Below are 25,662 nucleotides of genomic sequence, written 5' to 3'. Positions count from 1 at the left end.
AATCATTTCCGGGACTCAAGTTCAAGCTCTATGAAGAGAGCCTCCAATTACTGAACCTTTACCCATCGGAGTACAGGCGTCTTACAGGTGGCCTTCTAATGGCTTCCGTTATCCTTGATACTTCTGTACATCCCCCTAGACACTTACTTAAGTTTAGTTTCAACACAAACCTCAGGGATAACAGCCAGAACCTGCAGACACAACACAACAGAACGGACTGTAGACTAAATGTTTACCAATTTCTTTTTCCTCTATTATTGTCAATATACCTAGTTTCCTGCCTGAAGGTATTGGTGGTCCACTGCTACTAGATACGGAAGCTCGTTAAGCGAAATCTTCTATTCCGTCCACAATCATTTGAACCATTTGAAGGTCGTTCAAGGCCACAACGGAAAGCGCGGTTGAGTTCAAATACCAGTGTCCCTGTACCAAAAATATTTACCAGCTGACTGATGGCTCGAAAACGAACAAAGTGGGAACTAGTTCATCAATTTGTTCATGAAGTCGTTGACTTCAGTTCTCAGTATGGATCAGAAAGTGGAACTGGATTTACAGCGGCAAATATTGTTGGTCCGTGTCAAGTGTATCCAAATTATTGTGATTCCAACGCAACAGCGGCTTTTGTAAGTTAATTCATAATGTTATATCATTTTGAATCTCTGTTTTCATTTCGTGGCTATCTGGCATAAGGTCCATACATTTGCCTTACGATATATATTTGATTTGTCAATTAGAGCCTCCTTACTAAGCGAATATGGCATAAATTACGAAGACAGTAGCTTGCAGTAACTTACTTAATGGTGTATAAACCACTCACCAGGATTTTGGGTACGAGGCTTTGAGTATCTGAGTTGAGACAACTTACCAATTTAAGGTTGATTAATAGTGTCCGAACTGTTTCAGTTTCAGTATGGAAAAGATTATAAATGCCTTGTGTTATTCTAGGCAATGGTGGTCACTCAGGCGATCCGGTTTTCTTTTTTGAAAGCTTATGTACCTTTATTAATTTACATATAAAATTCCCTGACAAGTATATGTGTGGTCAGATTGTTCGAAATGTATAGCGCGAATACATCACATTTTTCAGGTCGACCCCGTCTTCTCATTGTTCTATCGAAATTTATAAAAGGGACTAATTACTTTAAGTTCAATGAAAGCGAAAACAGTAGTTTTGATGTGTAATAAACGGTCGAAACAACAAAATTAAATCAGCGAGGAAAAATATCTTCGTTTTTTTATTAAATAGCGCTATTTCCTAGTCGGAAGAAAAATAAAGCATGTTTCAAATCACTTCTACTGTTTAGTATTCTGTGTATGTTTTCCCTTAGAGTATTAGTTATGCTCTTTCTAAACGGAATTTGGTCTTAATTCTGTTACATTTTGTTCTGCATTTAGTTCTAGATAAGCAGGTTCTCATCACTTGTTAAATGTAAACACATTTTTCACACTATAAAACATCAATTTTCAGCAGATTATTTCTTTAATCAGCAGTTTTGCGTCTTTCAAAATGTGATAACCCTATTATTTTCCATAATCGAAATGCGAGTGCATAAACTTGTCAATAAATGAAGTAACTATGTAGTCTTACAGTGCTACGTGATTAGAGAATAGGCTTAAAAATCTTGAGGGTGACTAAATGTAATGCTTGTCCTTAAAGTTGTAGATGTTTGACACAAATGTAGTGTAAGGTTTCTTAGATATTGTTCAGTTAATAAAAGCTATTAGCCTTAATTTCTAGGTTGTACAAATCTAAATTAACTTAAATACCAAAAGTATTTTCAGTTAATATAACCTTAACACTTTTTGGGAAATAAAAACAAACTGATGCGAGATGAGAATTCTTGTTGAATTATCTAAACTAGCCAAACAGACTATCTGTTTCAAGTACCAATGTAATAGTACTAGAGGTATTAGAACAGATTATAAATACTGAGTATGATTAAAGGATGAACAAACAAGTGGATAGAAATACACAAAATAATTTTGAAACTTAGGATATACGGGAAAGTAAAGAGTAAGTATATTTGAACCATTTCGACTAACTGTGAGCCATGTTACCCAACGGGTTCTGTAGTACTTAATTTGTCCTACAGACATTCTACTAGAACTGTAAACGCCATACTGGCGATCTCAGAGTCTATGTGAAAGCTGTAGTCAGAACAAGAACAACTTGGCTTCAAACTTCATCTGTTTCTAAATATAAAAATAGGAATCTGATTACTACATTAATTAAAGGAATTATAGTCAATAAGTGGAACGCACAAACATACTGACCGCTATTGCGTGTCTTATCAAAATAAATAAAAATTATGAGTTACACTAATATAACAAGATAATAATGCTCTTCAATTGGCAGGTTACATGCAACAGGGATAGTCTACGGACACATCAGACCAGATTGACGTGGTGGACGCCTAAACAACTATTTGATTGGTTAGTTATGGACATAACTAACATCTTCATTTACTGGCGGTGGTTCAGATCAGCAGTTGACTAGCTGATGGTGTCATACCATATTTTTTGGTGTCCACCATGTTTCTCCTGACCGGTGGTTGGAGATACGTAAAGCACCCTGGTTACCTTAGTTGATAAGGATTTACTATGTGATGTGGTTTAAGATAGTTACCTAGTGATCTCAAAAAGTTGATGCTTGTACCAGTTCATGTCAGTCATTTTTCATGAGGAGTAGTTTCTTGTATTCTTCTACGAACCAATAATTGTAATACTAGTGACTACAAAAAAACTAAGAAATTGTATGTGAACGTGTTATTTCGTATTTTTTTCCCTTACTAAGGTTAGATAATAGAAAAAATCTAATGTAATTTACTAGCCTTTACTTTTTATTACAAATCTAGTCATAATGCTAGTTCAAATGGTTTATAACTGTATTCCATTTTGCCTAGGAGTTCTTTATGCTGACTCTATTTATGTATCAAATAGTAAGCTAGTACCAAATTGATTAGACGTGTTTTAATAATTATTTGATCTTGAAAAAAAAATTATAAATGTAATTAAATGCGGCACATTGTCTTTGTTTTTGGATAATAAATCCAAATAAAAGTTTTAGATTTTCTGGAGTTTATCATCAGAAAAGTATATATGGGGGGTGTACTGTCAAATCGTACTCGTATATTTTAGCACTACAGTTATGACCTAGTAATTTGCTCATTATTTGATACCATATATTTTATTATTGTAAATACGTTTCTATTGCCAGAAGTTAACAATTTTAGTGGCCTGTGCTAATGTAGTTCTTCGGGGTCATTTCATTCTCATAGCAATTCTACTGAAAAAAATAGTCACAATCTATAGAAGTCAAAGGAAACACTTTTAAAATAGTGATTTTTGATCACTTCCCTTGAGAGGCTTGAACCATACACTTAAACAGAACGTTGGATTTGTTTTAATTTCAATAACTGAGATTTTTTCAGGTACAATAACTTAAGAATGCTTATAATCTGTTTCTCTCCTTATAAATGCAAGAAGCTGCCTCAGGACCGATCAGCATTGGTGCCTAGTCTAACATTAAGAAATGTGATATTCAAATTTGTTGGCAACTTTAATTATTTCAGAAGTCTCATCAACCCTGGTGGATTGGTGGAATACAAAATCTCAACACGGATATAAAATGCTCACCTGACTTTTGAAAACTTGCTCTACTTGTGGCATTGGTGAGAAGTCCGTACGCGAATCAAAAGGCAAGTGTACTTTACAACAGTATGCTGTGTATCGCCCCACAGCTGTAAAGCGCTACTTGTGAAAATAAAAGACATATCTAGGTCTCAATTACTCGATCCCCGGTACCTGCAAAACATTCTTGGCAAATGGTGTGACCTCCAAGTGAGTAACTCTATGGTTAGGTATAGGGTTTTAAACCGATATGAAAGTCGATTGATATGACCATGAACATTCATCTATCAAGATAGTTAAAAATATATTACTCATACTTAACCATTGCTTAAATTGATTACAGCTAACTAACTGATTGAGAAAAATCTTTTTCTGATCTTATCTACTATAGTCATAGTAAGCTAAACTGAGTTTTTTGGTGCATATCCATTTTAGGGATCAATAGTTAACGCATTTTGATTTCTAAATAATTGGTTGCAAGTCCAAAATATCTCCTACCTTTTTAGTTTGAGCCACTAGGTGGTATTATAGCCGTCAAATTGTTTTGCTTGATGACGAGTACACTAAATATATACCCGGTAAATGAGTTTCTCTATTAATGCATATATCCAATTATTTGATCCTATTATTTCATGAGTTAAAGGTATATATTGAAAATTCGTTATTTTATATACGTATTTTCTATATTTATAGCGAACTTACGGTAAATGGTGGCGTAATAGTCCAAGTAGTTTAAAACCGATCAATTTAACGCCTGATGATAATGATAATTATACTAGTGAAGATTATGTTGATTTATACTTTGATGTACCAGTAATACCAGTGTGTTTACAAATTTATGAAACTTATAATCCAGGTGCTATTGTACGCATTTCAGCTTGTTATAGACGTCAACCAGAAAATAGTCCAGTTAATATGCGTAAACTTCAATGGACTACTTTATGGAAAATAAATTATTCTAATCAAGACAAAAATCAATTAGTTCAACTTCAGCACACCGATGACGACGATCATTACCGTACACGGCAACAACAACAACCACCACTTCAGTTAACTTATCATTCTAATAATGTATGCACTACTTTAGCTTGTCCAGATGTTGTTAATTGTAGGACACGATCAATATCTAATATGTATCCTGACAGATGTCTACCTGCATTACCATATGATGATGAAAATGCATTTACAGTTCAATATTCAGAATATCTCCCTCAATCACGTATTTTTCAACCAAAATTGGTATGATTTTTTCCTATCTACATTTTCTCGTTTTTCATGATTTATTGATGTGAATTGATTAACTTCTGACTAAAAAAGAATTAGGCGCGCTAGAGTGTTCGGGACGTACTTCACCCGCTCCAGTTTACACTATCATATAATATTGCCATGGGTACAGCTCTCACTCACATTATATTTAGGAAGTTATGGAGAAGTAGTTTTTACTAAAACATATAACCCTGAAGCATCAGATTGCATGTTCGAACCCCACTCCATCTACGGTAGTTTGGGTAACTAGTTAGTATTAAACCCTAGTGCATAAATATGTACTTGTTAATGAGCTAGGTCAGAGCTCCCGACTTTAAACTACCAAGTCACTATCTCTTGTTATTCCATATCTCTGAAACTGATTTAAACATGTAATGAGAATTACAGTCTGAATCTAACATTGTAGATATCCCACTTATTTAACATTGACCCTGTTCATACCTTGTTTATATTTTCTCATTTATGATGTGTTCTTCACTTTTTCCTATTTGAATCATGTGTCGGTCAGTTGAATTATACATTTTCAAATATAATCTCCATCCAACTAAAAAAGTGGAGTAACCAGCTTTAAGGGTAATAATTAATAATGTGTATTTTACATAACTTACTACCTAAGTTTCACTGAAAGGATGAATTAACTTTATAAGATCTATCCTTATATGATAATTCTCAAATTTCATACATAACTTACTTATAAGTAATGTTTTTCTTATTGGCTTTAGTAAACGTAAATCTTCAGGTAATTGGATAACTAATTTATCTCATCTGGTTATTATTAATCACATGCCCTTACCTTAATATTCTAATAGGTACGAAGGTCATTCTGGCTTTTCAATGAGTTTTTTTCCACTGACTCTTCATCTGATAAAGGAATAATTAAATTTATGTGTTCTAAGCGGAGATGGATGGTGGCTAGCAGTGAGATGTTCTTCCCATTTGGGACTCGTCAACTCCACGTACCTATCTCCAAGAGTTACTCACTTCGGGACTCGGACCCATTACTATTCTCCTCAAACACCATCGCCTTATTCACTGAGTCTAGATAGCCACTGGATTGTGCAGTAGGATGAGGTTAAATTCATTTTTATTGGTTTTGTTTATCTGAACTCAGTAGTTAAGTGGATAACGCGATGGCGTTTGAAGAGAATGGTACTGGGTCCGAGTCCCGGGGTGAACAACTCTGGGATGCAGGTAGATCTAAATGACAATTCCCAAATAGGACAAAACACTCATCATAGATTTCAATACTAGCCACCAACCATCTCTGCTTATAATGCGTGTAACTTAATGGCAATATCAAGGCAATCAGCATACGATCCACATATGCCTGAGACTTGTCAATTCGAGTCCTTGACATCAGTGGGGAGATCCAAGTAATCAACTCAAATAAATTTATATATTCTGAAAAAGTGCTTGCATATTTTTTTATTTTACTTTTAGTCCAATATTCGACCATATCCAACAGATTTATTACGAATTGAATTTGATAGTAGACGATGTAGATATTATACACAAATTGATGCTGTACGTTTATCTGGTTGGGCTGAATTAACGGATACTACTATATCACGATGGTCTGGACAACTTGAAGCCCCATCATCATCATCATCATTGTTAATTGGTGTCAATTCAGATAGTGCAGAACAATCAAATAATCGTTCACAAAATACTTTATCATTCTTTTCTGATTTATTAAGACCATGTACACCACGCTTAAGAGCATCATCATATGATGTAAGTGTAATTCTGTTGGTATTTTCGGTTACAATCATTGTGTATTTTTCTATCAAATAGAAATCAATTACTTTTATGTTAGCATAAAACCAAATTAGAAAAGAATTCAGTTTTACTATCAAAGTACTGATCGGTTTTATTATTTTTATCTAAACACATAAACATTGGTACAAGGAGGCACCAAATAGATATGCGCCACATAAATCATTCGATTTGTGTGAGGATTGAGATACTTCTCGGGTTCCCAAGCCGAAGCACGTGGTTTTCTTAGGGGGTCACACTCGGAGGATTTAGAGAGAGAGAGAGAGAGAGCTGACTCTCCCCACTCACGGCCGTACCAGGGCATTTGGGGGCAAAGTGGTGTTTCTTTCCTTGAATCTCAAACTATGTTAGACGTTCTAGCTTTATATTTAAGTGTAATTTACATCAGTCTCTTTATTTTATTAATCAATTTATCTAAAATATTTTATCAAAGATTTTAAAGTATCAGTTTAATTAAGTTGCAGGAATTGTTACAAGTTCATAGGGAAGTTGTTGTTTCCAAGTGGTTCATTACTTATTCTATGGTAATTTTTAAACATTTTAGATATACTATGTAATTTTACATAAATTATTACTTTGAAAGTGGCTTTTACTGTAAAGCCAATTCGTTTTTGTACATGTAAATGTAACAATGTTGTGTGTGACCTGTTTATTGATTGTTTCCTATATATGTGTGTATAGACTTAGATAGATGGATTAACATTCAATAAGTCATTTGTGTTTCTGGTGATATATTCACTTGTTCATCAGGTGTTGAATAATAGAAATTCTATTCTATTGTCTTCAAATTTCTAGTGACACTGTTACGATATATCGGGACGTACACAAATTTGAAATTCGAAACCAGGTTATGTTATACTTAATAATGTAGTGTCATTCACTTAAATGCTCTTGATCAAAATCAGTCAGCCGTAAACAGTATAGAACCTAGGGCATATGTGGTTCTGTTTAAATTGTCAAGCCATATCTTGGCTTGACCTCGTTTAACTTTTTTTCTAACCTACTACAGTGAATATTATGCTTTGGGGGTCCCATCAGCCCTTGTGGTCCAGTGTGTGACGGAATCTCAGCACGGATACAGAAGGCTCGACTAGCTTTTGCCAACTTGCGTCATTTATGGCGTAGGCGAGATATCCGTCTAGTAACAAAAGGACGGGTTTACTGTGCGGCAGTTCATTCCACCCTACTTTATGGCAGTGAAACATGGCTGATAAGAGTAAAGGATATTCGTAGGTTACTAGTATTCGGTCATAGGTGTCTTCGAAGCATTCTCGTTTATCCTGGGACCATCGAGTAAGTCATGCAGTTGTTAGGAAATGGGTACTAGGTAACGATGGCAAATCGATTAATGAATTAATCAAACTTCATCAGATGAGATGGCTGGGATACGTGTTACGTATGCCCAACCACCGACTGCCCCGACGTGCGATGTTTTATGGTGTAGGAGTAGGTTGGAAGAGAGCTAGAAGCGACCAGACTAAAACATGGCACAAATCCATAGAGTCACTGATAAGTGGACTGAGTCATGTTGGTAGGTGTAGACTACGTGGTTGGGATCCGAGAGATGAAAGCAACCGATGGTTAGAGACCCTGAATGACATGGGTCAAAATCGTTTGCAATGGCGCAGGTGCATCCACTCTTTGTGTTCTCCCAAATTCTAATCTTCTGGACTCTTCATATCCCTTTCTTTTCTCTCTTTCCAAATTTATTTCACTGGATTATGTCCCGTGTATAGCGTCTTCAAACTATGTTTCCGATTACTGATATACTTTGACTACCTCTACCACAATGGGATTTGAATCGACAACTGCATCTCTATGTTAATGTGGTATGGCAACTCGAATTGATATACGTACGTATGAACTTCTACGTTGTTGTTGGTGACTGACTGATATTATCCTTTGAGGTAGCTGATGTTTAGTACACTTTCGAACCCCAGTCAGAAAATTGCAATCCATAGTCTTTTCTAATGTGCCATCTTTTTCTAATACCCTAGATCCAACCCTAACCTTGATCAGTAGGTGGTTCTCACGCACACACACACACACGGGTAATGTTTCTAAGACACTATATTTAGTGTTTACATTTCACAGCTATAAGATAAAACAAAGTAGACTACTGTATCGTAAATTTATCCTTTGATTATTAGACAAATCTCTCACCCATAACACATGGCATTTTAAGTGTTAGCTGTTAAAAATAATACCCCATTGAAGATTTCATAGTATTCAGTTGTACCTTTAAAATAATCTTTCTTTTTTCATTTAAATTCTAAAAAATGTAATAATGATTATATGAAAGTTTTGTTTCTTAATCTTTTAAATAGAAATGCGGCGAGACTATAATTTATGAACGAAACCAATCAGATATAAGATAACAGGTCTCTATTTGGGTAAATAAAGTTTGGGCATTATAACTGATATCAGTTCGTGATGAAAACCCGAAATTTAATTCCTAACCTTAATCATCAACTGTAAATTCTAATTCTAATTCCTCACACAGGTTTATAACCTTCATTTGGTTCTGGTTATTAAGTGGACACTCTCAAGGTCGTTCATGAATTATAGTCCCATCAAAAATGCTATTATAAATTTGTCTTTTATGTAAATGTGCACATACATATTACAGCTGGCAAATGTATTTTCCCAGTATGCTTCATTCATTTAATGTCATAATCAACATAGTAACCACCTAACATATATATATCGATTACATGCACTTGATTTTCATCTAACCCTACCGGTTTACAAATTCATTATCATCTTTCAACTGTTTCTCAGTTCATATCTATTGTTACCTAACTATAAATCTCCATCAATCTGTGTGATTTACTCTTTGATTTTTTTTTAGCTAACTGATGAATCGATGGATATGTCGTTGTCAGATGCTACGTTACCTGGATTATCACCAGATCGATTAGATGATAAGAATATTGATGAGGATAAATCTTCTTCATCAGCATTATTACCAATCTGTATTCGTCGTAAATCTTCTGGTTTGATTCAGATACCACCAGTTGGAATGAATTTATTATTATTACAAAGTAGAAATTTAGTTGCATTGCCACCAGGTACAATTTGTCAGTCTTCATTATTTGGTTTGACTTATTTAAATGAGGATGCATTATGGCGTCATGGACCATTAACTCGTTTACCGGTAAGTGGTATACGTATACATGAGTTGCATAGCAGCTGTTTGTAAAAGTCATTTGTCATACTGTTTACATTAAACACGACTGATTAAGCACTTAATTTTACTTAGATTAATATAACTTTTAAGATAAATCAAGAATCGGTTTGTTTCGATAGTGTAATAAAAAAACGAAGATGATCAGAACTATCTGATGATAGATTAGCGCAATACATTTCGAACTATCTGATCACACACATCTACTTGTTGAGAACATTTATATATAAAGATATAAACGGTCAACTAGACTGGAAATGGAGGGTAAGAGCAGGTAAGGATAATAAAGAAACTAATGTAAAGACAATTCGAAACCCCATCACTATGGATTGTTCGAAATGTATTGCGTTGATATATAACATGGTTCTGATAATCTTCATCTTCTTATTACACTATCGGAATTTAACAAAGGAACTAATTGTTTGAAATTGATTTGTTTGACTATTCAACACAGTATTTAATGCTCAACAGCTCACATTCACAATCTAGACATAAGTTTCACCCAGAATCTTCAGATCTTTCGGCTAATGTACACAGAGAGTTCACCTAGGGGAGTAGTAAAACCGTAACTCTTAATCAATAATGCTTATCGACGCTGAGATCTTAGGTAAGTCAATGTGTACAAGCCCAATTTAGTCATTGGATATCTTGGGATTTCATCTTCTGATGTAACTTTGTTACCTTGTGGTTAATACCTTTAAGTAAAAGGTTTTGGCTTTAACCTTCATAAGAAAACTATTTTCTTTGGTTTGGGAGACAGAAAAGTATCACAGCATTCACATACAAATGATGTTGACCACTAATGAAACAAATAAGGTACTTAGATAAATCCTGCTATGCTTTTATTCACAAACAGGTTTCAAACCACTGGACATCTTGTTATCAAGCTTGTTGGAACTTAGATATTGAGCTCTAACAGAATATGGCTAAATGCCAACGAAGTATCGACATTCATCGAATTATTATGAAACATCTTTCCTTGAAATGATAAACAAACAACTGATCACACTTTAGGATTCATTAAAAGAATATTTTGTCTTACATCAGTTTGCTCTGAAAGATTACTTTTGATAGTAATGTTGTCTTGCATCATGATATAGTGAGGTGTGTCACACGCAGTCTTCTAGATTATACTTTCACCTCTTGTTCCATTCTAAAATATCTGATATTAAGAAAGTTTGCTAATGTGTAAACACAGGGAGCTGGATAACCACTCAATCCCTTTGAATGTCATGTTGTTAACTTTCACCTAAGATATGAGATAGTACCTGAATATCCACATGGGGAGGAGGTCGCATGACTTTTGTACTATTTCAAATATCATTTATCATAGTATTAGGTTTACTTCTGATCTCTATTAATCTTTCCACATTTTATTAAGATCAATGAAAAGATTTTCATTCAATTTATTATATAAATGAGATTACATTATATTTTGACATGACTTGGCAACCTTACTCTTTATGGATTGTAGATTCCTGTACCATTCTCTTTCTCTGTTATTTCGTTTGGACTTATATGAAAAAAATAACTTGTATTCCATAGAGTATTTGAATTCAATTCAGTCTAAAAAGTAAGCACTAAATACTTTTACATCATTATGCGTAAACATTTAATATCTTGCAAAAAACATACTGGAAAGTATTATTCTATCTAAGTACAAACTATTCATTCCATTGTAAGATGTTGTATTAGTTAAAAGTTGTTATTATTATTATTATCTTTGTTGGGATATTCAGGAAAATATCCCGAAAATTATCCTGTTAAGCCTAATGGTATCCTTGGACATGAAATGGTATCATCTTATTGGTCAATATTTATTTAACGTGTTATTTTCCTGTTGGCCATTATTGTACAATGTTATTTTCTATTTTGTGGTACGTTGTGGTCTGCTTGACTGGTATATAAACAAAGTATGTTTGAAATATAGGGATTCATACCTCCGAGGCTGTGACAATCTTCTATAATCGTGGGGTTTTTTTTTGGTTACATAATTATAAATTATTAAAAATTTTATTTTATGAATTTTTCTCTTGACAACAACATCTACAATAACATCAAGTATGAAATTCTACTTCATATTTTCTCTTATTTGGGTTTAAGAAGTTTACTTCGTTGTGCATGTGTATCTCGGTAAGTGAATGTTATAGTAGTTGTGTGATTTATACAATTTTTTTGTATTTTTGTCTTGTATTATTATTATTATTATTTTAACACATAGATATTGGTACAAGGAGGCACCAAATACATATGCGCCACACAAATCTCATTCGATATGTGTGAGGGCTGTGATATTGCCCGGGTGCCCAAACCGAAGCAGGTGGTTTTCTTAGGGGGTCACACCCGGAGCCTTCGACATGAAGGTCTGATCCATAAGGCAGTGGGGCATCGTAAGGAGATGCAGTCTTATGGTTCATACGCCATTTGTTCCCGTAGGATACTGGAGCCCATGTGCACCATTGGTTTGGAATCCTGTTAAAGCTCCGGACATTCGCTTTTCGTCCTCTCATTTTCGTAAACAACACCCATGCCACGAGAAGGCAGTGAGTAGGACTTCCCTGGCAGAAGCTATATACGCGTGGCCATATGAGAGCATTTGGAGAGGGAGAGCGGACTCTCCTAACTCTCGGCCGTACCAGGGCATTTGGGGACCTTTGTCTTGTATATATATGAGTTATATCATATCTTTTAAGAGTTTTCATTCTAATCAACATGAAAATATAAGTAAATATACAAGTTATTCTGTGTGGGGTGAGTGGGGAGAGTTTGATCACCTTCTCGAAATGCTCTCACATGGCCACGTGTATACAACCACTGCCAGAGAAGTCTTACTCGGGGCGGGGATGTTGTTTACAAAATTGAGTGAACGAAAAGTGAATGTCTGGTGCTTTAACTATGTTTGTGGATACAGAGGATTCACCTAAGGGATTGGTAAACCCTGAATCCAAACCAATAGTACACATAAACTGCATGATTCTGAGGGAGCAAATGGCATATGAACCAATTGTTGACCACTGGCTACCATGGGACTGCATCTCCTTTACGTTATTCCACTGTCTTGTAGGTCAGATTTTTATGTCGAAGGCTCCGAGTGTGGCCACCACCTGCTTCCGCCTGGGCTTGAACTTTAATGTTGGACGAAGTTCAACAATGAATTGATTCATAGACAAAAGAATAGAACTGTATTACACTTGAATAAAGTATTTAACATTCAAATAATAATCTTCAATCAAATGTATACACTTAAAATAAATCAGTTGTCTATTTTAATAACCTATTGGCTCATTCAATAAAAAACAAAGAGAATTCACTGAAGAGAATTTTCTTTTTCAAAGAAATCATTTACTTCAGTTGTGTATAGATACTTATTTAATTTCACAGAAAAGGGTTTTCGTGAATATTATAGTATTTTAATAGTTGATTTCATGAATCAATTAAAGCTAGACTACTATGGAAAACCTGGAAGCACTAGACAACTATCCCATCCTAATATGGGACTCTTCAGCAGTGGGCATCCACAATCCTGCCCCGCAGAATTCGAACCTAGGACCTTATTTAATTTATTTTTTATTATAATTACATCATTCATTTTAATCAATTTCTGAATAATTACTGTTTCACCTTGATTATACCTTTTTCAATGACCTTACTACATCGTACTGATAATCTTCATCACTTCAATTATGCACTGACCATTGTTGTTTATTTAAACTTATTATACAATTGAATATAAATAAGATTATAAAGTAAGAATGAATGAATATTATTCTAAATCAATTGTTGTCATTGTTCCATTGAAATTCATTTGAAAAAAAGGGAATTAACCTTATGAAGAATTATAGATTGATAGTATTAACGTTTAAGTATAATGCACTAATATTGGATAGCAGTGGAATCCAGTCTGACGCGCGTTTCGTCCTATTTGGGACTTGTCAGCTAGATGTACCTGTATCTTAGAGTTGATGTTCACTCTGGAACTCGAACGCAGTACCGTTCGCTTTAAACGTTATCGAGTTATCCACTTAGCTACTAAGTCCTGATAGCCACTTGCTTTTGCAATGGGTTGGAGTTTAAATTCAGTTGGTATTGTTTGTTTGAATCTTCCCATTGTTATTTAAGACTGCAATTGATCAGTCTCATGTGGACGAGTCTCAAATAGGGAGAAACGTGCGTCCTGGATTCCACTGCTAGCCACTGTCCATCTCTGCTTAAAAAGCTTATGACTTATGGCTATATCGAGGCAATCCGCACACGATGCATATATACCAACAAAAGACTGACCAATTGCAATCCTAAATAACAATGGAAAGATATGAATAAAACAACACCAAATGAGTATGAACTTAGCTTTAAAGTTTAAGCACATATAATCAACTTTTCGGCGAGATTATAATGTATTGACGAACCAATCAGATTTACGATAACAGTTCTTGGATTTCGGCGCAAAATTCACTCATCCATTTGGTTAAATAGCGTCTTAACATTCTAACTGATATCAGTTCGTGATAAAAAAATCCCTAAATCTAATTGCTATCCCTATCCATCAACTGTAAATCACTATCCTTATCCTTCACACAGGTTTAAGACCTTCATTTAGCCCTAGTCGTTAGGTGGACATCCTCAAGGTCACTTTAGCGTCACTCAAAGGTCGTCCATAGAATTCTCATCTTACCAACTATTCTAGTTGAAATTAATGAATTCAAATTTATATCGGTGTAACAATCAACACCTTTGAACATGGAATTGTATTCTTATGTTCGTTTATTAGTTGATGAATTTCTTCATAAAATAAAATACAAACATTTTTTTCTTCTTTTATTTCATTCTTTTTCTTGTTTTATTACATACAGTCAATTCCGTTGTCTAGTTAAAGATACACTGGCCAATATGACTAGTATAGATCTTCAATCATTTTGGCCAATATTAAATGATTCAACATTAATTAGTTTAGGTAAACGTCTTGGTCAAGTTAATTTGACTGCAAGAGCAGTTGTTGAATATTATACAACGGGTCAATCGTTAGTTGCACCAATTACTTTATTACGTCGTCAATGTAGAGAAGAAGAACAAGAAGAAGTGAATAATGATGAGATTGAAAATCAATATGTAGCTAATCAACAGCACAATTTAAGTACACGTTTCAATTACCGTACTAAAACATATGTACATACACCATTTGCTGCACGAGTACGTAGTTATAGTTCGAATGCTGCTGCACGTTTACGTAATCATACTAGGTTATTGGATTCCATTTCTTCCAATATACAAAATATATTAGTGTATAATAATAAAGATTTTTCTGAAAATGAAAATGATACTGTAAATCAAAATTTGAATGTTAAAATATCCGATAGTTCAGTAGAAGCATTACAAGTACAAACAGATGAATTAAATCAAGGTGATTATTTTGAATTGCCAAATTCTCATTTACGACGTTTAGATATGTCGTGGTGTGGAAACTATTCTATGGTGAGTTTAAATGCTTGTTAAGTAGATATGTATTCGTGTGTATACATGTTTATTCCTGTTTTAAAACTCTTAAAATGTTATCAGAAAACCTGATGGAAGCACTAGACAGCCGTCTCGTTCTAGTATGGGACTCCTCAGTAGTGCGCAACCACGATCTCTCTAGCCGGACTCAAACCAAGAACTATCGGTTTCGCACGCGCATGCTTAACCTATAGACCACTGAACAGGCCGGCATCCAACGGTGTTAATGTCTAACTTCAACCAATCCACAAAATTGTGCCACCGCCCACCAGTGTCTTTAGTGAGTCATTGCCTCACAACAGACACGGTTGAACTCGACTCCAGTACTTCCAGGCTTTCCGTGATGGTCTAGCTTTAATCGACTCATGAATTCAACTATTAAATAATAAAATGTCAATAGTATTTGCCCTATTTTTTGGGTGTGTATGTGCTTACAATGAAATTCAAACATCATATTAACGAACTAGTTTATGTTATTGGTATAGGCTTTAAAAATACTATTCATATATAATTGAACTAAATATTATAATTACCTTATTGAATGTCAAAGAGAATAACTTTTGTTGACTTATATCAATTAACATTTTAATTGAATAAACTATCATGGATACAAACTTATTTATCCAAAAGGGGGTTATGTAATCATTTTGAAACTAGACACGTTTTATGGAAAATAGTTCATCCAATTCAATTAAGCCGTATCTATCAATATGAAATTAGTCTTGATTTTTAATGCTATTTCAACTTGCATTTATTATTTATTTGAACACATAAATACTGGTACAAGGAGCACCAATTACATATGCACCACACAAATCTCATTTGTTATGTGTGAGGGCTGTGATACTGCCTGGGTGCCCAAACCGAAGCACGTGGTTTTCTTACGAGGCCACACCCGGAGCTTTTGACCTAAAGGTCTGACCCACAAGGCACTGGAGCATCGTAAGGAGATGTAGTTCCATGGTAGCCGGTGACCAACGATTGGTTCATACGCCATTTCTTCGCGCAGGATACTCGAGCCCATGTGCACCATTGGTTTGAAATCAGGGTTTTCCAACTCCCTTAGGTAGACTCTCCATATCCACCAACCTGGTTAAAGCGCCGGACATATGCTTTTCGTCCTCTCAATTTCGTAACCAACAGTAATGCCACGAGAAAGCAATGAGTAGAACTTCCCTGGCAGAGGCTATATACGCGTGGCCATATGAGAGCATTTGGAGAGGGAGAGCGGACTCTCCTAACTCTCGGCCGTACCAGGGCATTTGGAGCCATGAATGATTAGGGATTTTATCATCTATTATCATTATAACATCTATCCAAGTATTCTAATAAAGTTACCTCTAACCGGATATCGTTAAAATTATACATGCATATAATTGCCTAATGAATGAGTTTATTTTGTAAAGGGCGAGATACTGACAGGCTTCATTTCTCAAAAGATATCTATATACGTTATTCAAATCAATTTCCTTCTTCACTCTTCACTCTTTCTTTCAAGTAATCAGGCATGTATTTGACAACAGTACGTATCAATATCAGCTTTATAACACCGCGTATCAACAACATATTCCTACATAATGGTCAAGTTTAGCGTAAAATTCCGAAACCAAACATTAGCTTTGTCTAAAAATGTAATACTAATATAGAAAACCACATATTCACTATAGATTTACGAACTTCAAATTATAAAGTGTTCGTGTTTCATTTATGCATCACTAAAGAGAAAAATTAACCTTAAGATTAAGTTCGAATAATATTTTTTCTGGTTAGCGTTTTTTTAGCGAGTTACTTTTCTACGGGATGCGGTCACTAACCCCATGCCCAACCCTCCTCCTTTATCCAGGCTTGGGACCGGCAGTAGCCCCCAGAGGGACTCCAGGCGGAGTTATCGTTAAGATTAGTTAATCAGAATTAAATTAAAACACACTATAAACAATCGATGTGTATGTTTCAACGAATCGGATGATTCTTCAATTAACCTGTAATACACTATTCAATGACGTAATTATAAGGATTATATATCATATCCTTCTCTATAGATACATCTTCAAACAATCTCTACTTTAATTTGTTTGAAACAACTGAAAACAGGAAATAATCGGAACATTATAGATTACAAAATAATGTTTGTCAAAATAATAGTACATAGGTAAAAGTGCATACACATCATAAATAGGGATGTTCTATTTAATAAGATGGTTTTTCATTGTATGAAAAAGTTCACAAGTATTGATTTTTTTCTAGAAAACGTAGTGATTAATAGACCTAAGAAATTGATTTGATTCAAATTCAATTTGATCCTCCTAACAGTATTACTTACTGTTACTCCTCGTGTAGGAACATAGGCCGTCCACCAGCACTCTCCATCTAACCCTGTCCTAGGCAATCCTTTTCAGCTCTTTCCAGTTGTTATCCATCCTTTTCATATCTGCTTTTATTTCCCGACGTAATATGGTCTTTGACCTTCCTCTTTTCCGCTTCCCTTCAGGATTCTAAGTTAGAGTTTGCCTCATGATGCAGTTTGATGATTTCCGTAATGTATGTCCTATCCACTTCCAACGTCTTTTCCTAATTTCCTCTTCAACTGGAAGCTGGTTTGTTCTCTCCCAGAAAAGGTTGTTACTGATGATATCTGGCCAATGGATGTGGAGTATCTTGTGTAGACAACTCTTTACAAATACTTTTACCTTCTTGATGATGGTTGTAGTAGTTAGTTCAGTCGTGATTATATTAATTTTGAAAAAAAATTAATCGATTTTTTCGGCTTTTTTTTTGTTAATAGATATCACCAACAGCATTTGGTCATTTCCTCACTGATGCTTGTCGTTATTTAACTACATTACGTTTGTCTAGTTGTAAATTTCTTAACGATGACTGCTTGTTACATATTGTCAATACTTGTCCATATATAAAAGGTGAGTAGTAAAATTATAATTCATACTTGTTCTATCATAATGTTCAAGCTTAGCAACTAAACACTGATTATTGCACTCAACTTTCAATCATATGTTTTAATGTGAAGGGTATTATATCGATCTGAAGTAATTAGAGAAGGGTTGAGTGTTATAACTATTTGCCTGTCACTTATAGTCATGTTTGTGACTAAGTTCCTATATCGTGTGTGTTAATCTTTAATGATACTGATGATAATACTTCTCAGTTGATGATTGATTCCTAAACAGAACAAAAACACGCTTTATGGATTCCACTACTAACCACATTTCATCTATTCTATATTGACTTATATCATATTGGTTATATCAAGGGAATCCTTATAAAGTGCCCAAATGCCTAACCAAACCTAATCGGATTTCAGTCAAAAATATCATCAACAGAATAATCCAAGTTCAAATAACAAATATTTATTTTAGAATCCCCTAAACTAATACTCAGTAGATGCATTTACAAAATGACTAAATAAAGCTGTTTATAGAATTCTGTAATTACTTTGTTTACTTTTTCTTTCTTTCTTTTGTTTGTTTGGTATGTGTGTGTGTGTGTGTGTGTAGAACTTGATTTATCATCATGTCTTGGTATTACATCATATGGTTTCTTAACATTGGGTCGATTAATTCACTTACAATGGATATCACTATATCGAACACATATTACTGATAATGGTTTAGCGATATTAGCTGAATTATGTCAATATTTAAAGCATGTGAATCTTGGTTCATGCATATATGTTAATGACATGGATCATATATTGCATGATCTGACAAGAAATAATCCGTAAGTAAATAATAATTATCAGAAGAGGTTTTGTGGGGATTTTGAAAATTTCACTAGTTGAAATCATGAGTCAATTGGTTGAAGTTAGAAATTAACACCGTTGGATATCGGCTCAGTGGTCTAATGGTTAAGCGCGAGACTGATAGGTCCTGTGTTCAGATCTCACGGGGGGCGGGATCGTGGGTGCACACTGTTGAGGAGTCCCATACTAGGACGAAACGGCCATCCAGTGCTTTCACGTTTTCCATGGTGATCTAGCTTCAATTGACTCATGATTTCAACTAGTAAGTAGTAATTGTCAATATTTGCATGTTACTTAAATTTAACATAAGACATTTTAACGAAGAATACTGTTTTCAGATCATATATTTATATATATAAGCGAACAATATTGTTTTCAATTAGATCCTCATCAGGATTTACTCTAATATACAGTAATGTATTTATATGCATATACGAAATCCCAGTAGTATTAGTAACGACAGTAGTAGAAAAGATTTTGTAGAAAAAGTAGAACAGCATAAGAACATGTCGGGTCTTAAGGGTGAATACATCTGCGTCACTGCGTTTGGTTCTGAGACCACCTAAAATCTTTAGCCATTGGCTATAATAATCGCCTCGATCCCTACTAGGTATTCCTTTATCTACACAGCTCAGTCTAACACTCGCAACATGGAATATCATCACGTCTTGATTTGATCTATCCTGGCTTTCTTACAACTTTTATATCAACCAACATCACTCATCAAATTAGGCGGTTCTGTTGCATACGCAGTGCATATCACAACCGCTTCAGTTGATAGAGATTAATTACTTCATCAGCCGATTTATCATCTTTATCAGTTACCCTATCCCTAACCTCAGCATTGTTCACTTGATGGAATGAAAGTACACGAACAAGACACCTATAATAGAATACTGGTAACCTATGAATGTCCTGTCATAATGGCCATGTTTTACAACCACACAGTAAAACAAAAGGGATTACCGCTCAATAAACTCATCTTGTTGTTGGTAGACAAACATCTCGTCTATGTCACAAGTGATGCAAGTTTCCAAAGCCAACTGAGCTTTTGTTTAATTTATGAGAAACTTTGGATTACTAGATTTGAGTTTTCTGTAAGATATCTTGCTTCATGTTGTTCACATAGTTTGTTGTATTCTCTTTTTAATTATATTGTTTTCTAGAAATTTACGTTCATTAAACTTATGGCGATCCAACAGTTTGACTGCTACAGGACTATCATCTATATCAGAACATTGTTTACAATTAGAAGAATTAGACATCGGTTGGTGTCGTAATGTAGTTCTAACACAAGAATCAAATTGTATTGTACAATTAACTAGTCGTGTTCGACATTTAAAAAAATTATTCTTAACCGGAACAAAGTGAGTTTGATTTTTTTTTCGTACTTTCAAACATATGTTCACTAGTGACTGGCTTCAAGATGTATATCCTGGAGTTCTAGTGAGAAGCAATGACCAGTGGAGTTCAACTGGGTCAGTTGTGAGATAGTAAAAACAATGGTGGATGCCGACTCAGTGGTATAGTGGTTAAGCGCTGGCGCGCGAGACTGATAGGTACTGGGTTCAAATCTCGCGGGTCATGTTGTGGATGTGCACTGCTGAGGAGTCCCATGATATGACGAGACGGCCGTCCAGTGCTTCCAGGTTTTCCATGGTGGTCTAGCTTTAATTGACTATTGTAATTATAAATCTCTGTTCATGTATCGGTAATATTGTATGACATTGTTTTTATGATTTTGATGTGTTGTATGAGAGTATGGTATGTTCAACTACTAAGCAAAGGTAAACGAGCCTCTGTATCTAAGCTCACTGTACTGTTTAGTGTTATATCTTAAACAATAATTTCAATGTAACTCTTCAGACCTCACACTGTATATATTTTGTGTTAATAAACTGTAGTTATGATCTATTGTCTGATGTTCAGTTGTCAGTCGGATATTGTATATATGTGTATCGTATGACTTTGTTGGAGAGATTCAGAAAACTCCTCGAAAAAAAGCCAACTAATGTTGCGCAAACACAGATTTGCCAGAATGTCACATGTCGGTTTTCTAACTGGATGATTGCTCATACGGCTACTATGTTTAGTAGCACTCCAGAATTTTCATGAAATCCAAGGTCATCTAAAACATTATAGAAACTCTATATTTCCTGTACAAAAACGAATTTTCGGAGAAGTGTTTCTTATGTATTTCGCACCTTTTCTCTCGTGTTTAAGTTGCTGTTTAATTTTAGCCTGGCATTTACTAGGAGGTTAGAAACTAATCCAGCGTTCAAGTAGCAAGACTTATCGCTTATTTTAGTCTTAAATTGAGTATCGTGTCCCTGTTCGATTATACTGTATATCACATCTCAAATACAAAGTATTATCTTGTTGTAGTGGTCATCTATTAAATTTGTGGTGTCGGTTATTATGTTAAGCCCATATACCTTATTCCAGCTTTCGGACAGCCCATTCTGTTCATTCTACTTGAGTCACGTTCTGACCTTGTTATTTATTCGCTCATCAATCTTGACTGTTTTCATATGAGCGCGTAGGTGTGTGTACATTTCTTATCCCATTACTCATCACATGTCTGTAACTTACTTTTGTGTAACTATAAATATTGATTGATTAACGCTTGGCTTACCAGCCGTATCCACTCTGCGTCGTTTCTCTTCTCTCTATTCCATTCGCCTTATATACAAAATAATATATGTATTCACAAGTTCATTCTCGCTATTTGACTTATCTAAATCCGTTATTGACTAACGCGATAACAAACATTCATACAATCTTTTTGGTGTCAGATCCACGGGCCACTAAAGTGGAGAGCCCTTTTGACAACATCGTTCAATCAAAACGACGACAAAAATTATTATTAGGTAGTAAATATTGTTTATTGAAACCGAAGTAATCAGAATCGGAAATACCCTGTAATAATACAAAGTGAATCAATACTACTGAATTGTCTGATCAACACTTTAACAATAACAATTGCTCGTAATAAATAAGAAGAGCGATAGGGAGTAATTGGTGACATTAAACTAAACGTTTATGGTTCCTAAGGCAAGACAATTAGATATGTTGTCAGCATTATATGGTATATCGTTCAAAACAAAACAATCAATAAAAAGTAGATAGGAATTACGTAACGCTGTCACACTATCAAAGTTATCAGTAATCAATCAAGTCGTTTGGGAAGCTACAATATCGATCCCCAATCATTCAAAATAGCATTTCCAGTCTATGGTTCTAGTTTGTTAGAATCTGTTCAATCTAGCCTTATATTATTTTATAATTTCTTCTTCTCATCTTATTCTTATCCTCTTTTAGCCTTCTCAATTCGGAAGAACTTCTGTTAATTAGTCAATATTTAAATGAAACTTTAGAACAATTAGATATACATGGTTCAACAAATATTACAACTTCTGCTATTGTTTCTATGCTTAATCAATGTGAAAAATTGAAATTATTAGATGTATCATTTTGTTCAGAAATTCATTCAATTCATTTAATTAAATTAAGATATTTATTTCCATATTGTACAATCATTGATTCAATACCAGATATGAATGCAGAAATATTAGGTAATCAATTCCCTGAAATGATTATTGATGAAGTTGTTGATGATGATGACGATGATGACAATATTATAGAAAATCAAGAACCATTAGTAGCATTACCTGCACCAAATCCATTACAACAAGATATTATTGCTTATCATTATTAGATTCAATTAGTTTGTTTGTTTGTTCATGTGTGTGTGTGTGTAAAGAGTAACACTTTGTTCAACAATGCAAATGAATCCAATGTATTCGAATCGATTTACTTTCCATATATAAAAACAGTTTTATTTTACTTTTTTGTTTATGTTTTCTCTTTGTTTTTCTTTTGTTTATATTATTTTAATTTGTATATTTTATTTTCAAAATTCCACCGCTTTATTTCGTTGTGCATTTATGTGTTGTGAATGAATAAATTGAAAAGAGTAAATAACCACTATGTAAATTGATCATTGTATTGTTTGTATTATTATAGATTTTAGTTGTAGTTTTAGGACTTATCTGCTTCAATACCTGAACTAACGATAGGGAGTGAAGTAATCGAACGCGTTGACAACTTCACTTATCTTGGAAGTCTGATCAGCCCCAATGGATTGGCGTCTCACGAAATCTCATTACGGATTCGAAAAGCTCGCTTGGCTTTTGCTCACTTACGTCACCTATGGTGAAGGTGACATATCTGTCTACCAATAAAAGGACGAGTATACTGCGCGGCAGTCCGTTCTGTTTTAATCTACGGCAGCGAAACATGGTCATTAAGAGTTGAAGATACTTGTAAGCTATTAGTATTTGATCACAGATGTCTTAGAAATATTGCTGGCGTGGTAAATCAGTTGATGAGGTTGTGAATCTTCATCGACTGAGATGGTTGGGCCACGTGCTTCGTATGCCTGAACACCGATTACCACGACGTACAATGCTAACCGGTGTTCGGGATGGTTGGAAGAAAGGGGCGGCCAAACCAAAACATGGCATCAGTGCTTGAAGTCACTAACTTCTAGTAGGTTGTTGCTAATAGTGTCTGACCAACGGATCCAAAGTATTTTATGTAGACAGTTGTTAATAAACACCTGTATCTTCTGGATGATGGCTTTCGTAGTTCTCCAGGTTTCCGCCACATACAGTAGAACTGTGTTGACATTTGTATTGAAAATCCTGGCCTTTGTGTTAGTTGACAGCTGTTTTGAGTTCCAGATGTTCTTCATTTGTAAATATGCTGCTCTTGCTTTGCCGATCCGCGCCTTCACGTCTGCATCAGACCCTCCGTGTCCATCAGTGATGCTGCTCAGATGTGTAAAGGTTTTTACATCTTCCAAATCTGCTCCATCAAGTGTGATTCGATTGTGAAATGCTGTGTTGTATCGTAGAATTTTGTTTTTCCTTTTGTGTATTTGAACTACTAAATCATAAGTATGGATTGTATCTTAGTGTATTTAACAATCTTTTGTAGTGAACTGATCTATGGTCGGTTATTTCAATCGATTGATGATTCTTAGCCGCACCATGTATCCTATTTTCGTTATACGTAATTTGTTTAATGATAATTCCCAAAGTTCGACTCATGAATGGATAATGAGTAACGTGCGAACCACAGTTGGACCGATAATTTAGTTTTATGATACGAGTAAGGATATCTTCGTAAGATTTCGAAACGTGGAAATCGTGATTTTGACTTATTCACTGTCTATATCAACTAACAAAACGTAGAGACTCGGAAAGTCATTACTCGAAGAATAAGTACAAGTTACGGTGAGACTTACTGTATTCTATACGCTTATCTCGTTGACGAAGAATCTTCAATGAGTCAATAATTTATGGACGACCTCTGAGCGACACTTGAGTACCTGCCTAGTAACTAGGACCAAATGAGGTTTATAAACCAGTGTGAGGAATCAGAATTACGGCTTGCAGTTGATGGTTAAGGTTAGGGATTGGATTTAGGGTTCTCATCAAAAACTGACATCATCTATAATCCCAAAAGACCTGGTATCTTATACCTGATTGGTTTTCCCATAAATTAGTCTCGCCCAAGTTATCTAATAGCTAAAATTTCGATTATTTGCAATTACTGATTACATTGATAAATTTACCTGCGAACTAACAGACAAAAGTGCACTTTCATTCTGTAAAAGACTTTCCCTGGTATTGAAAGTAGTGTAAAGCCTCCATAGTTTTCACATTTGCTCAGATCTCCTTTCTTTGGAATCCTGATGAAGTGTCCTTCTTTCCAGTCCATCGGCACTTGTTCCTCTTCCCAAATCAGAAGGCAAAGCATGTTTGTAGTTACTTCGATGCCTGACCACAGTGCTTCAGCTGGTATGTTGTCGGGTCTTGCTGCTTTACCGCTCTTGATTTGTCTGATGGCCATTTTGATTTCTTCCGTCGTTGGTGCATTGACATCTATAGGGAGATCTGTGTGTGCTGCTCCGATGTCCGGTGATTCATTGGAGCCGGCCTATTCAGGAGTTCCTCGAAGTACTCTACCTATCTGTTCCTCTGTTCTTGAATTTCAGTGATTGACCTGCCTTCTTTGTCCTTGATAAGTCTCTCTGGTTTACTATATTTCCCTGCTAGTTTCTTCGTTGTATCGTAAAGCTGTTTCATATTTCCTACTCTTGCAGTTTTTTCCGCTGTCGTTGCCAGTTCTTCCACGTATTTCTTCTTGTCGGTTCTAATGCTCCTCTTCACTTGCCTGTTTGCTTCTGTGTATTCAGCTTGTGCTTGGACCTTCTCTGCTCGTGTTCGGCTGTTGTTTATTGCTATCTTCTTGTTCTTCCTTTCTTTGATCTTGTCCAGTGTTTCCTTATGATGGTATTTCTTTAGACCCAGAACCTCTTGACACGTTGAAGTTAATGCTTCCTTGATGCCTTTCCAGTTGTCCTCCATACTAGTTTCTTCTTCTTTCAGATCTTGTAAGGCTTGGAACCTGTTGTTGAGAGCTATCTTGAATTCATTGAGTTTGTCAGTATCTCGAAGGAAGGCTGTATTGAACCTTTGTAGTGCTGTTT

General features: G+C 35.0%; 1 protein-coding gene across 2 annotated transcripts; it reads left to right on the top strand.

Moving 5' to 3' along the window:
* Nucleotides 1-351: 351 nt before the first annotated feature.
* FBXL4_1 (F-box and leucine-rich repeat protein 4) lies at nt 352-25,582 on the top strand. 2 transcript variants are annotated; one of them, XM_051212643.1, is made up of 10 exons: nt 352-623; nt 4,324-4,869; nt 6,337-6,630; nt 9,524-9,829; nt 11,922-11,992; nt 14,710-15,328; nt 18,132-18,264; nt 18,859-19,081; nt 20,270-20,470; nt 22,425-23,095. In XM_051212643.1, the coding sequence occupies exons 1-10, from the start codon at nt 453-455 to the stop codon at nt 22,819-22,821; spliced, it is 2,961 nt and encodes a 986-aa protein (XP_051072833.1). In that variant the 5' UTR covers nt 352-452; the 3' UTR covers nt 22,822-23,095. The 2 variants fall into 2 exon arrangements, with proteins under 2 accessions (XP_051072833.1, XP_051072832.1); XM_051212642.1 differs by having other exon boundaries at nt 9,524-15,328; nt 22,425-25,582.
* Nucleotides 25,583-25,662: the final 80 nt, after the last annotated feature.

This window comes from Schistosoma haematobium, chromosome ZW (assembly GCF_000699445.3).
Source record: "Schistosoma haematobium chromosome ZW, whole genome shotgun sequence".
Lineage (NCBI taxonomy): Eukaryota > Metazoa > Platyhelminthes > Trematoda > Strigeidida > Schistosomatidae > Schistosoma > Schistosoma haematobium.
Note: the sequence above shows the minus strand (reverse complement) of the source record. Positions and strands in the feature narration are given on the sequence as shown.